This window comes from Neocloeon triangulifer, unplaced genomic scaffold, assembly GCF_031216515.1.
Source record: "Neocloeon triangulifer isolate White Clay Creek 2 clone unplaced genomic scaffold, ASM3121651v1 ptg000002l, whole genome shotgun sequence".
Classification (NCBI taxonomy): Eukaryota; Metazoa; Arthropoda; class Insecta; order Ephemeroptera; family Baetidae; genus Neocloeon; species Neocloeon triangulifer.
In genome coordinates this window covers 1,601,839-1,615,151 of record NW_026775545.1, presented here as the reverse complement: position 1 = coordinate 1,615,151, position 13,313 = coordinate 1,601,839, and the positions used below count along the sequence as shown (strand labels likewise).

At 38.2% G+C, this 13,313-nt stretch overlaps 2 protein-coding genes across 8 annotated transcripts in view; one reads left to right on the top strand and one right to left on the bottom strand.

The window, feature by feature from the left end:
- The window catches only part of LOC132203799 (pumilio homolog 2), a 103,260-nt gene extending 97,663 nt beyond the window's left edge, over positions 1-5,597 (bottom strand). Inside the window, exons 1-6 of one of the 7 annotated variants that reach the window (XM_059631876.1) lie at positions 5,524-5,597; positions 5,265-5,447; positions 4,319-4,427; positions 3,599-3,763; positions 3,304-3,420; positions 2,483-2,575 (exon numbers count right to left, since the gene is read on the bottom strand). In XM_059631876.1, the coding sequence (XP_059487859.1) occupies positions 2,483-2,575; positions 3,304-3,420; positions 3,599-3,763; positions 4,319-4,426 (483 nt within the window). In that variant the 5' untranslated portion in view covers position 4,427; positions 5,265-5,447; positions 5,524-5,597. Of the gene's footprint in view, positions 1-1,685; positions 2,086-2,482; positions 2,576-3,303; positions 3,421-3,598; positions 3,764-4,318; positions 4,428-5,264 lie in introns of those variants that run through there. The other 6 variants (XM_059631883.1, XM_059631866.1, XM_059631898.1 and 3 more) reach the window with 6 other exon arrangements.
- Positions 5,598-7,279: 1,682 nt separating this feature from the next.
- The window catches only part of LOC132205519 (zinc finger protein 704), a 55,972-nt gene continuing 49,938 nt past the window's right edge, over positions 7,280-13,313 (top strand). The window contains exons 1-2 of the mRNA XM_059634611.1: positions 7,280-7,841; positions 12,387-12,568. Of these exons, the coding sequence (XP_059490594.1) occupies positions 7,503-7,841; positions 12,387-12,568 (521 nt within the window). The 5' untranslated portion in view covers positions 7,280-7,502. The remainder of the gene's footprint in view (positions 7,842-12,386; positions 12,569-13,313) is intronic.

Below are 13,313 nucleotides of genomic sequence, written 5' to 3'. Positions count from 1 at the left end.
TCCGATGATTTTGATGCAAACCGCTTTCTAGATCTCGTGATCTGAAACTAACCAAAGGGCCACAGGCGGATAATGGAAAGGAATTGAGAATGCAGAAAATATCGCCGAGACATTTCCGCCTTTTCAATCGCGACAAACAATCTCATATTATATTGGAAGAAAAGTGAAGCACTTTTGCGGTTTGAGCAAAACAAAGGTCCGCCTCGAGGTGCAACTGGCAAAGAAATTTTCAAGCCCAAGGTCAAGAGCGTTCAACGTTTTCAGTGGCGTCACCTCGCTTGTGAGTATAATAAAAAAAGTTGCGCATATAAAACGATTCACTTTCACCTTCTTTTCTTGAATAATAATTCCGGTGGGCCGCGACGACGGAGATGAAAAAAAAACACACACATGCACGCGCCCGTCGACGAAAAGTGAAAGAGATACATTATAAATACATATAAATGAATAAGCAGCAGAAGTGACTAATCACATAACAACAACACGCTCGGCGCGTAGTGGGTTCAATGTCAGTCAATCTCTCTTGGCGTCTCACGAGTCGCTCGTTTCCACCTGCACAAACTTTACGCAGCGCAAAAAAGGACAGCAGTTCCTAAAAGTGCTAATCAGGCAGCTGAAGGAAATCGCGCACGAGTGTAATGAGCTGGGCATTTTTTTTAAATTACTTACTACGCAATATGAATTTATATAAAGTTACTTTCAAATACTCTTGACGAGGTTTAGAAATTTTCTGAAACAAGTTTAACTTCAATTTTTAATTTAATGAATCAATGCATAATTATACATTAAAACTTGAATTACAATGAATGTTGAATTTTAATAATAAAAATTATTTCAATGCCGGAACTTGCGGCTTCCATAACGAGGGTTACAAATGTCAAGCAAATGAATTATTTCATGATTTTATTATTATAGATTACCAAGGGAATGGGGTTGAATGTGAACTTATTATTATTATTATTTTTTTTTGTGATCAGATCAAACTTTGAGAAAACGGTTGTACCAAATTATGAAAGGAAATCAATGAGATCGAATTTTTTTAGCAAAACTTTCCCCCATTAAAAGGAAAACCGGTCTCCAACAGGAACGCCACCGGAATAGAATGATAAGCGTTTCCTCGCTTGAGCATGTGCGATAAAACTTTGGGTTACGCAAAAAGTCTTATTATATAAATTTAAATAAAAAGTGAATTAATTATTCCCGCTCAAGGACACACACGCGTTTTCCCTCTTGCCAGAGAGATTAGATAATCGACTTTGCCGAATGCAAAGACTGACTCTCGCACCGGCTGAAATTAAGGAACACTCGAGACTTTGAAGAAGGCGTTTTGAAAAATCAAAAGACTCGCTTGAGTGAGACCGGCTCGGAGCTTTGACTCTCTCGAGAGATACGTGATTTGCGCAAAGTTGTTGACATTGAACAGAGCGTTGTTCATTCCCTTTGTCAGGTACGTGAAATAGCATCGAAGGCGTCTTTTCTCGAGGACGCCGGCCGGGGTTTTGGTACGAACGAACCCTCAATGGATGGCGGCGCAGCAAACACTCGCCACTTCCTGTCTACGAGGGCGCGAGGTAAAAATAAAATCTGGTTCGAGATGACTTGTTGCTTTTTTCGTCTTTTTTAGGAACGGTATAAAAGAGTGATAAAACCAAATGAAATAAAAAAGTTCTAGATGATTTTTTTACCATGTCAGTTGGCGCGCCGACGACGATATCTTTCATAGTTTGGGGCCCCAAGTACGGGGAGGCCGAGGGCTGTATCCACACAATGGCTGGGCAGTTGGAGAAACGCACAGAATTTACTTATCCGCACTGGTCTGCCGAACGCACAATTCACTATTTTCGTATGTATACCAACAATGGCCGGGTCGCGCTCGGTGACTCACAAGAATCGCTGCTGCTGCTGCTCAACGCGTTGCCGACCACTCGGTTCGGCCGCCAATTTTTACAAAAATATATATACTCGCCGACGAAAAAACAAGTTGTACACTATTTACAAAAGTACAGAGAGCGGCCTAGGGTGTTGTTGTTCACATTGAACGCCTGTGCGCGAACGACGAGCAAGATACGCTTGGCCTCTCTGCACCTACTGTACTGGCGTCGAGTGGCTGGCGTGCATCCGACGACTTGCCCGCCAGTCCCCCTCACGATCGTTTGCCAAAGCTCTCCGAACTCTGGCGCGAACGAATTTTTCAATTTTTTTTTCCAATTAATTTTCTTCCTTTCACAGAAATAAATTTTATTTTTGGATTTAAAAGTTATAATGGATTCGGAGAAAGTATGGAATTAGTTTTGCTGATTTCCCAATCGAAACGGTAACTTTCTTTCTTTCTCAGGCAGCCTTGCTGTTCGACCTCTCTTTTGTCCTCGCCCAATTTACTTGATAATGTGCCACTGACTGGCTACTGGTCATGAATTGCCAAACGGCCGGCGAGAGATTTGCAATGCATGACAGGGGAGAAATGAAATTCAATTCGACTGACCTGTCCGTTCCTATTGTGTGGTTGTCCAACCAACGAGGGATGCGGCGGAGGCGTCGTCATTGCTGTGTTCATGTAGACCATTTGTTCTTGGTGCTGAAATTTGAAAGCAAAACAATTAGAATTTTAAGAAAAGCATTTATTGAATGATTTTTTTTATAACATTAACAATGTTTCATTTTGTGTGACAGAAAAATTAAAATGTAATTTTATGAAATAAATTTGATCTTATATATCAAATTGTGCTTGATTGTGATTTTAAAATAAATTTTTTTTTATACATTAGCAATTCATAAAGCAATCAGCGTTTTTTTTTTAACCTTTATCAATTTCAATTTGAAAAACAATTTTTGCTTTCTTTTAAGAGCAGGTATTAAATGTATGATCTAAAATTTTATTGTTTTTTAAGAGGTTTAATATTTTTTTAATGTTGCTTAAGTTTGAAATTCCTAAAATATCAATGAGATATAATTAAACTTAAAAATAAAAAACATTTCAATACACAATGAATTTATAAATTATTTATATTTAATTTACACTGAATTGAGTTTAACAAAAAACTAATTTTTAATTTATGGTTATGATCTTAATAAAGTAATCAATCTTATGAAATAAATTCATAATTATAATGAAATATTATAAATTATCTCTGGTTAAAAAAAGTTAATTTTAATGAAAAATTTGCCATTTCATTATTTGTTGTATCACTAACTAAAACCTGTAAAAAAATTTGGAGGGGTATTAGAAATTTTGAAAAATTAAGTTATACGAAACTTCGGATTTTGGTCAGGGCAATTAAAGAAAAACCATGCAAACTGCAATACCTTGAGCACTGCAGCCTGATGCATTTCATATGCACTTGCCAGTTGAATCTGAGGCATCATTTGGGGCTGCATTTTACCAGGAGAAACCTTCCACCGATCATGGATTACATGATGATTCTACAGAGAATCAACCAACCAACATCACCATTAGTATAAAAAAGGGGCAGAAACGTTTGAGAGCGTAAAAACTGGATACAGAGACAACCAAACCAAAGAGGAAAGTAGTCAGAAAGAATAAAAAGGGCATGCAATTGAGAGAGAACTGAAATTTGTTTGTTCAAAATGAGAGGCTCACATCGATAAAGGTGTCATCTCCGAGTGCCCAGCGTGCCGGCTGCTTGATGGCAGCGTAATGAGGGAAATCGGGGTCTGTTTGTGCTCGTTGGAAAACATATCCCACGAAAGAGTCATCTTGAGAACCCCTCACCTGAGGCCTGCCTTGAGCCTCCATAACAACCCCCTGCGCACAGGCACGCCAAGAGAACTTTGGTCAATCACACACATTTGGCCAATGTAAGAAAGAAACTAAAAAAATAGACAGACAGAGAGGGACAGAACTCAAGTGTACACAGACGAGTAGGCTAAATTGGGATGCGCATACTGAAAGAAAACAGAGGATGGTGGAAAGGCTTTAGGTGCGATAGGTTTTTCAGCAAATAGATACATAAAATCAATTTTTATAAAAAAAAAAATGTATAACTTTGCATTTGTTTAGTAGAAATTTGATTGATTGATAAATTGTATAAAAATATTTTAATATTTGGTTTATTTTTAAAATTTCAATTATTTTCTATTATGAGAAAGTGAAATTTGTTAGAAAGAACATGACAGGTGTCAAGATTTGTGATAAAATTAATTATCAAACAATTTTTTACATTAATCTGAGATTTACTTTGCTGTGATTTGATTATTGGTTTGATTATTAGCTGATAACGTCTCTATTATTAGGATGAAGGGACACAAGAAGCTCCAAAAACAGACAGAGATGGCAAGTGTAGGCAGTCAGGATACACACTTGAGGATTTCGTAGCATTTCCGGCGAGGTTTGATGACCATTTCCCAGGATTCCAGAAGATGGGTGTTCGTTTCCGCCAGCCGTTGGATCAGATCCGAGCCACTTCATTCTAGAAAAAGAATCAATATTAAAATAAAATACTCAGTTCCGTACATGTGTATTTATTCAATAATTTTCTTTTGTTACGGGTTTTTAATATGAGAGCTTAATAAATGAATTTTGTAGCAGAGAGTGATTGGATATAATAAAAAATTTGAAAAAATTGATTTTAATAATTTTTTAACTCCTACGCTCGGAAAATAATTCAGGCTCAGCTTTAAAAAATAACTTGCAGAAATAATTTATGCTATCAAATCAGTCTGCATAGCTCTATTAAAGTAACAGATCTTACATTTTATCATGCTGCATTATCAATCTTTATTTTTTAATTTGAAAAATAAATTTTTAAAAAAATATACAAATTTGATAAAATAAAAAATTTAAAAGAATTTACACAATAAACCCGAGTGCATCTCTGATTATAAAATTTCAACCAAGTTGATTGTAAATTTTCAGAAATAATTTATCGCGGATCAAAAAATCAATTTTGGGGAATTTCGGACGCAGGTGATTTTCTCTGTTGTTGCTGTGCCCCCCACTCAAAACTTTGTCTGCTGTCAATGTCAACGGGAGCCATGATGATTGTCGGCATTCAACGAAAACAAATAAACAAACTCAAAATTATGCAAAGACAGCTCGAAACGCGACACCCGGCCGTCGTGCCGGGCGCAAAATAAAATTTTCGCCGGCGCCGGTCGCCTTCAAATGCTTGCCCGGTGCTCTTTCGGTGCTCAAAATTGGCCAAATTCGCACCAAATGACAGCTCGCTGCGCACAATCTTGCGAGGCAGGAATTAGCGCGAGTAAAAGGACAGTGAAGTTAATTCACGGTCAGACCTTCGGCTCACCTATGCTCGGCAGGGTGCTCAAAGGGTCAATCACTGGAAACACCCTCAAGTCGCAAAAACCGGGATGCAAAAATGGTGCGGCCGAGCAGGTAGCGGCTCAGCGACGATCGATTTTCGGCTGCTTTTTTCACGAGACGGCGCCGAATTTGGGGCCAACTATCGCGTCTGATGGCTAGAGCGGTTCTTTAAAATTACGTAGGGGACGAAAAACAGTTAAAAATGACTATTTACAACGCGGATGACTCCTGATTACACTCACAACTTCACTATGTACATTCCATTCAAACTTCAGCAGTCATTTTTCCTCGTGTTTTTGAATCGATAGAGCGAAATTGCAGGGGGCGGGAAAATTCAGATATTCAAACACTAGCGCCCTTTCTGTCAAAGGTCTTTGTTAGTAGTACCTGGTGCAGCCACGAGGTGCCGTGAACGACTGGTGTTGCACTTTTTGTCTTGGACTCCAATTTTGTATGTACGGAATACGTATTTTATTGCTTGCCATAAAGGCAAGTAAACTCTCGGTGTAAGACGCCGGTCGATAAAAGATTTTAATGAGCAGCGAAAGTAAAAAGATTCACTCGAGAAATCAAAAGTTTCTATTGAAAAATTGCAGAAAAGTCTAGTTTTCTGCGAAATACCACCGGTTTTTACACTAGCAGCTCAAATTACGCACTACGCCATGAATAATAATTGTCAAGACTATTTTCGGTGGCGGCATCATAATTGGTTAACTATGTTGTTTTTACCGATGCATTCAAGTTATTCCTTACTTATTTTATAAGTATTTTTATTTATAATTTATATTATCTCATATTAAAATTGTGGTATTAGCAAAAAATGTATAAGAATTTAAAAATCAAATATTGAAGCTAATTTTGTTATTATAAAGAAAAACAAAAAAATACTATTTGTAATAGTACGGCGACTTCCTTTTAACTGTTGCTTTAAAATAAATTCATGATGAATATACTCAGAAAAAATGTATCAATCATTATTCCTCTTTTTTTAATGCGGAAGGTACAAAATGAAATAAAATCTTGACTCTGAATGAAGAGTAAATCAAATAAAATCTATTCTAATATATTATGAAAAATTCAATTAAGTCAAATTATTTCTAATTATAAGTCCCTTTTATTTGCAAAAATTTGAAAGAATGTGAAGCGAAAAAAAATTCCCAACGGAAAAGCTATCATGGTACCTCATACGAAAATTATATTCAGTCTCCTAATAGAAGCTTTAAATTAGCAATGCAAAGAAATTGATTCATTTTTTTTTTTAATTTAACTATTTTTAATAAAAATCTTTTTTTAATTATTAGATTGCAAAATAATGTTACGTGCGGTTACGTGCTACACATGTTGCTATTATTTTTTACATTAATTTGATACTTAAATTGTGCCACTCAATTTTTTATTCCTTCTAAAATTTTAAAATTTTTATTCAAATATTATATTTTTTATTTATTGAAAACAAACATACTCTTAATTACATTTCAGTCTCTTTAGCCTCTTCGGTCTGCTTTAGTCGTAGATTTAAGATGTGGAGCATTGCTGAAGAGATTAAGGATTAAGGCTGAATAAAAAGCGAAAACCCAAGAAAAATTGACCGCACATCGAGGAGAAGCCAAAGTAAACAAGGTCATTTTTCTTTGAAGGATGACGTCAGAGCTGGAGGGGCAGGCCTTAGAACGCCGCTTCAGCTGTCACCGGCCGCCGAAAAACGCCGACTTGGCCGAGAAAACTGTAGAAATCATTCTAAACCGGTTGCAATTATGTGACAAATTTCATTCCAGTACTTATGAACAAGTTTGCACAACGCAATTGAACGTGTTCGGCCGAAAAAAGGCTGTGTCGGCGTTGCAAAAGACCGGCATAGCAACACACGATGGCCGAATGTTATGATCTCGGCAGCCAATGGGGTATGTAGGTCAGAAAGGGCCGCGACCAATGAGGGCGCGAGCCGACGGTCACGTGGGTTTTGTTGTTATCATGTCAGCTGTGGTAGGAGAAAATATCTGCGGCCCGGGCAGAGCAGCTGATGCCGACGACGAGTTCAGACGTACCCCTCGTAGCTCCGTTGATTATGTGCTTTGCGGCCGAATCCACTGCGCTTGATGCCGAATCGTTGTTTGTCGTCCAGTTGAACTCAAGTGCAAATACTGTCAAGTGATCGCCGAGTAGATTCGCCACCGCCGAATTCTCGTCTCAGCCCCCGTCTCTCGCTGAACAAGCGAAAATCATGTCGACGGGCAAGAGATTGGCAAAGCGCTCCATCGTCGGCACCCGAGTGTGCGTGCCTTCCAAGGACAATATTTTCGTGCCCGGCGTCATCTGCGCCGTCAAGTCGGGCTCGTACAGTGTCCGGCTCGAGTCGCCGGCGCCCCGCACCACCTGCGAATTCCCCGAGAGGGACTTGGTCGGGCCCGGCTTCCGCTCCATCCACGGACTCACCCTCGAGGCTGGCCAGAAGGTTTTCCTCACCCACAACGGCAGGGAAGTGTCGGCCAACGTCGTCGCCCACGTCAGGGGCGAGAACAAAGACGAGGTCACGGTCACCCTCAACCCTGCCGCCCTAGAGGTAAGAACAAAAAAATTAGCAAAAAATGAAAAAAATACTTATTTTTTAATTGTTTCCTGAAACACAATTTCTTTTGAATGCAATGGTGGCTTTTCATGTGGATTTCTCAGAATAATTTCCTCCTTCCTTCATTGTTTCACGCCGCCGCAATTATTTGGTGTTTGTCCCGTTTTTCCCTTGAAAATAAGTTTTCAACCTGACCGGAGGTAGATCGTTGAGCGTTATGGCTTCCGAAGGCTTATCTGGAATAAAGAGAGAATTTTAAAAGGAAGGAAACTTAAATATATTTTATAATCTTATACATATAAGATTATAAATAAAAATAAAATCACGCAAAGGAATTTAAATAACCCCTTCTTTTCATTTTTTTCTTATTTAGATGAAAGGTTCAAATTTTGAAAAAAGAAAATAAAGAAATAAAAAAAATTAAAAGTAGAAAAAGGCATTGCAAAAATAATCATGACTTAAGTATTTTACAGCAATACATTTAATAAAAAATAATTTACTTCAAGATGAATGCTATTTAAATTTAATTATTAAAATTTAGCATTTTTTATTAAAAAAAAATTGATTATAAAATAATTGAAACTAAAATTTAATTGAATTATAAAATATATCAATTTTACAAATATAAAAATATTTATTAAAATTTTTTCGACTATAATATTGATTATTTTAAAAATACTATGAATAAATAAAAAATAATTACTTTTTTTACCAAATTCAATTTTCCAAATGCTTATATTTCTCCTATTTTTCAAATTTTTTTGAATTATTCTGTTTCCCAAAAAGTTGGAAAAAATGTTTCAGCTGCCAAGTGACTTTATCGGCCTTTCTAACTCGAGTTGAAGTTTTACGACTCAAGAAAGCAGAACGCAATATTATTCTCCTCTCTGCTTTTTTGCTCATACCTTTTTTTATCTAATTTATGGAATTTCCCCGCAAAACGCTGCCGAGAACACAATATTCGAGCGACCACGAACTTGCCGGCTCTTGCAAACGTACATTCACTTTTCATGACCTGTCAAGAGCTGAAACTTGGCGCAAGTGGAACGTATTAAAAGCTCTCCTTCCCCATTTCTCTCCATCTCTCAATTATGTCGCGTTTTTGCACTGCAAAAGCAATTATCTCCGTTCTATTAGGCGCTTGATCAAGCTGCGACGAAATAACAGGGAGGGAGCAGCAAAACGTGCCCTCTTTCTATTTTCAGCTGGAGAGCACATGCATTCTCAGGGAAGCCGCACAAGGATGGTAACGTGATTGGCCCACGCCTCTGTATATGTATTTTAATTTTGAACTTTTACGCGCAGCATCTATTCTCATATATATTCTCCTCACGCGACTTTTCTTGTGTACGGTTAATTCCCCATTCACGTGAGAACTTTTCTATCAAATCAATCACGCGTGAATTTTCGCTCCGAGACCAAGACACGTGAAATTTTATTTTCTTATTCCAGTAATAATTGTTTTACGGCCGCGCTCGACCGATTGTGATTCTATTTCGACGGCCGGGTATAGAAAAGCGTTTCTCATCGGCATACATTAGTAAATTATGCAGATGTGAAATAATTTTATGCTGGATGACTTGTCATAAAACTGCGCCGGCTTCGATTGTAATTTGCAACTTGAAATAATGTTTATTTATTAAAAGAAATTTACACCGACTAAAAAAATTACTTGGTATAATTTTCTCCCTCTCGTCGAAAGAAAGGCAAAAGGCGCGCAATTGCTAATACACTCTCTCACGATTTATATATTTTTATGGGACACCTTTCTCTTTCACGACTTTGAGTGAAAACTATGCGCGCTCTCAATGAGAACGCGGAGAATCGATTTTGCACTAGAGCTGCCACAGCCGCTTCCGCACTTTTCCTGCTGCTCTCCGAGTTGAAAAGCAGCGGCAACACAAACTCTCGCCGCGCAAAATGCAATCAAGAGTACAGTCATAGAATTTATATCTTCCATAGGAGGGACTCTCTTTTCTCCGTTTGAGATGTGTCATTTTCTACTCGGCTCCCTTGCTTTTCTGCTCCATTTCGCGCGTCAAGTGGAAGTTTCTGCAATTTCCACCGTAAATTGCTCGACTCCGAGATAAAATAAAATGCTGCGTTTAGTTCTTACCATTGCACTTCTAACGGTCCAGAAACTTATAATAATCGAAATGAAAAAATATGGGCTTTTTGTCAATGAAAAAAAAAGAAAAATAAAGAGAGGAAAAAATGTACTGAATAAGATTAAAAAATAAATTAAAAAACTTGCATCACAAAGGTGGTTAAGTAGTGAATATTATTTTAATATTTTGCTCTTTATTAAGCTATATTTTTCGCAATAATTGTGATAGCATTTTGATGAAAATTAATAATAATTGCTAATTGCCCAAGTAAAAAATTACGTCAATTAAAAAAAAATTAAAACGATATTTAAAAAATATTGAAATATTTGCAATAATATTCAATTAGTGATTATTTAAATAAAAATAATAAAAAAATGTTTTCTGTTTTTTGTTTGAGGCTCTTAATTATTTTTTTATTTCTCTTTTCTTGCTAAACCAAAATTGCACTATCCTTCGACGAACGCCTTATTTTTTTTATTTTGTCGGACTTCCCGTTCCTCGGCGTGGCCTGCTTGGAAGTTTTTTATTGTTTGTGTGGAAGTGGTTTGGTTCGCCGGCCGGCCGGCCGGCTAGCTCGAGTTTTGCGTACGCGCTCGGCTGCCAGAGTATTTTACTGCGCGCTGTTTATAAACGAGTCTAGCTCCGCGCTGCCTACGCATTATTAAAGGCAACAAAGTCTGCTGCTGCTGCTGGTTGGTTTGCCGGTCGTAATAAAAAATGCGTGATTACCGAGTGAGCGAGCGAGAGAGCGATCCGCTGGTGTGCCGAATTGTCAAGGGCCAAAAGGGCTGTTGGCAGGCAGGCAGGGAAAAATCTATTGTGCCCTCCCGTGAGATGACGTCACGGATCTTTGTTGTTAGGCGCAGCCGGCCGGCGAGCTCACGCGAGACTCACTTTATTTTTGTGCGCAGATATAAAAATATAAATTCGAATCCGACACGGGCAAGCTGGCGAGAGAGGAGGGACACCTTGCTTGCTCTCTCTCCTACAGACCAGGATCAGGCTGTGACGCAGTTACACACTCGGAGAGCTAGGAATTTTCATATAATAATACGCAACGCTCCTCTAACCGTGAGGAGAAGTAGGATCTCTTCCTTTTTATATCGCTGCGTGCTGGAAAAACCAGTTAAATGGCTTGTTGATGCTCTTTTTTCACCCGGCTTCGCTGCGTACGTTCTTATTAAATCTGACCGTAGATAAAAGAACAATATTATAGAAGATACTAATCCTTTCAGATCGTTTTAATTAGGTTAAGAAACCAAGCTATTAAAAAAAATCATAATTAAAAATTAATATTGATTTTTTTTTATCCAAATTTGGCTGAATCTTGACAATAATTTATTAAATTGAAGTTTTATGACAAAATTTTTAATAGATTTTAATTCATTCCCTACTTATTCTTAGATTAAAAATTACTAAAATTAAATTAAAAAAAATTAATTAATCTTTAATTTTATTATTCATTGTTCTCATATTTTCCAGTTTTATTTAATTTACCCCGTCTTAATAATTAAATTAATTATTTTAAATGCCTTCTTATAATGGTGCTTTTCTGTATGCAATAAAAATAAAATCAAATCGGTGTAATCAATTTGAAGTGGGAATTCCGACGAACAAAAACGGTGCACCTGTTTCCCTATCTCTGATCAAAAGTAGTTTTACGCCAGAGAGGACCTAATAAAATTAAGCTTCCGGTTCGAGCCGGATTAAGCTCGCGTTTTCCATTTCCAATCCTCTCTCTGCTGCTGCAATTGTCCAGCGTATTTTATTCCGTCCCCCTCCCCCGTTGGGCCGGAACCGAAAATAATATACTGTTCTTTTTTCAGAGTGCCGATTACCCTTGCAAATTGTATATGCGAGCGCTGGTCAAAGCACCGTTGTTTTGTTTTTCGTGAATGCAAACAGTGCCTGCAAATGGCAGCAGTGCCATTTGACACTCGAGAACGCGCGCAGAGAGTGGCACACGGCCAAGTTAATAAGCAAATATTGCTCACACATTTGTCCCGCCGCGATGATGCATCCGCCCTTCTTGATGGAAAGTATGGATGTAAATATTTGCTTAGGCAATCGTATAATCCTTCTTCTTCGAGGAAGTAAATGCACGTGTGCGAATGACAGTCCGCTCGCTTTGTTGCAATTCAACGCGCGACGACGCACTTAACCTCCTTTTTCTCGCTACCGCTAATTGTATACGACCAGTTATATTCTTCCATTATTTTTTCAACTTAATGCGCACAATTCAATGAAGCTATATCCCTTTAAGTGACTAATCCTCCACATAATAAAAGGCTTTATCAGTCATCCACGCTAAAGGAAATGCCTCTCGCGCATTATCGTCATTTCCTTTTATTCTTTGAATTATCTTTTCGTTTGCATAGTAAATATTTACTTTCTTCGAATCCAACTAATTGTTTCCATCTTTTTTTTGCAGCGTGGATCGCCAATTCTGACGCTAGTCAAGCGTCTGGACGAAGTTCGTCTGTTGGAGTCGCGCAAATCCGCACGCCTCATGGACCAGGACACTGATTTCGCCCGGCTCGCTGACATGGCCGGCGCTGACCGCAAAAGGACCTCATCTCACAGCATCGACGTCCCCAACTCCATCCACCAAGGGTGAGCACACAAAAGCTTTAATATATAGGACTTGATGAGATTCTCCTTTTGATCTCACGCATGATTTATTTTATTTCCCTTGGTCATTTCATGCCAAAAGAAAAAATCTGAGATAGAAATACGATTTGACAAGAGGGTGAATCTTTTATATAGAATAAATTCAAAAGCCCAACATATTTAAAATTTTAAATTTAATTATGTTTTGTTGTTGCTGTTTTTTTTTAAGTGTTCTTGAAAATTTTCTTCCTCATAGCTCGTACAACTGTTAAGCAGCCTGTCTAAATTGAATAAATTTTACCGGCCGGCACGCATATTTGCGTTGGGAGCAGTCTATGTAGAATCCAAGCCGCGCCTTTGCAACAAGGCCAACGCGCGACGGCCAGGATTAGCCGTCAAGAGAGATGACCTTCGTTTTCATTTCTGCCTCTTTGCGTTTTTTTTTTTAATTATCGGCGTGGTGCGCTGCAAATTGGTTTGTTTACCTGCAGAAACGCGAACGAAAACAGACTTGAATCGCACAAATAATCCCAAACACGGATATTACGGCGCCAGCATCGCGCGCGCAGTTATGTCAAGGCTCCGCGGCTTGCCCCATATTCGCGTTCGCAACTTTCGCTCCGCAGACGCGTAAAAATGATGTCGGCCGTGCCATTCTAATGTTGCGTAGTCGCGCGACGAAGGTGAAATCCACTCGTTAACATTCAAAAGGTTACAAAACGATCGCAGCTCTTTAAACGTCAATTAA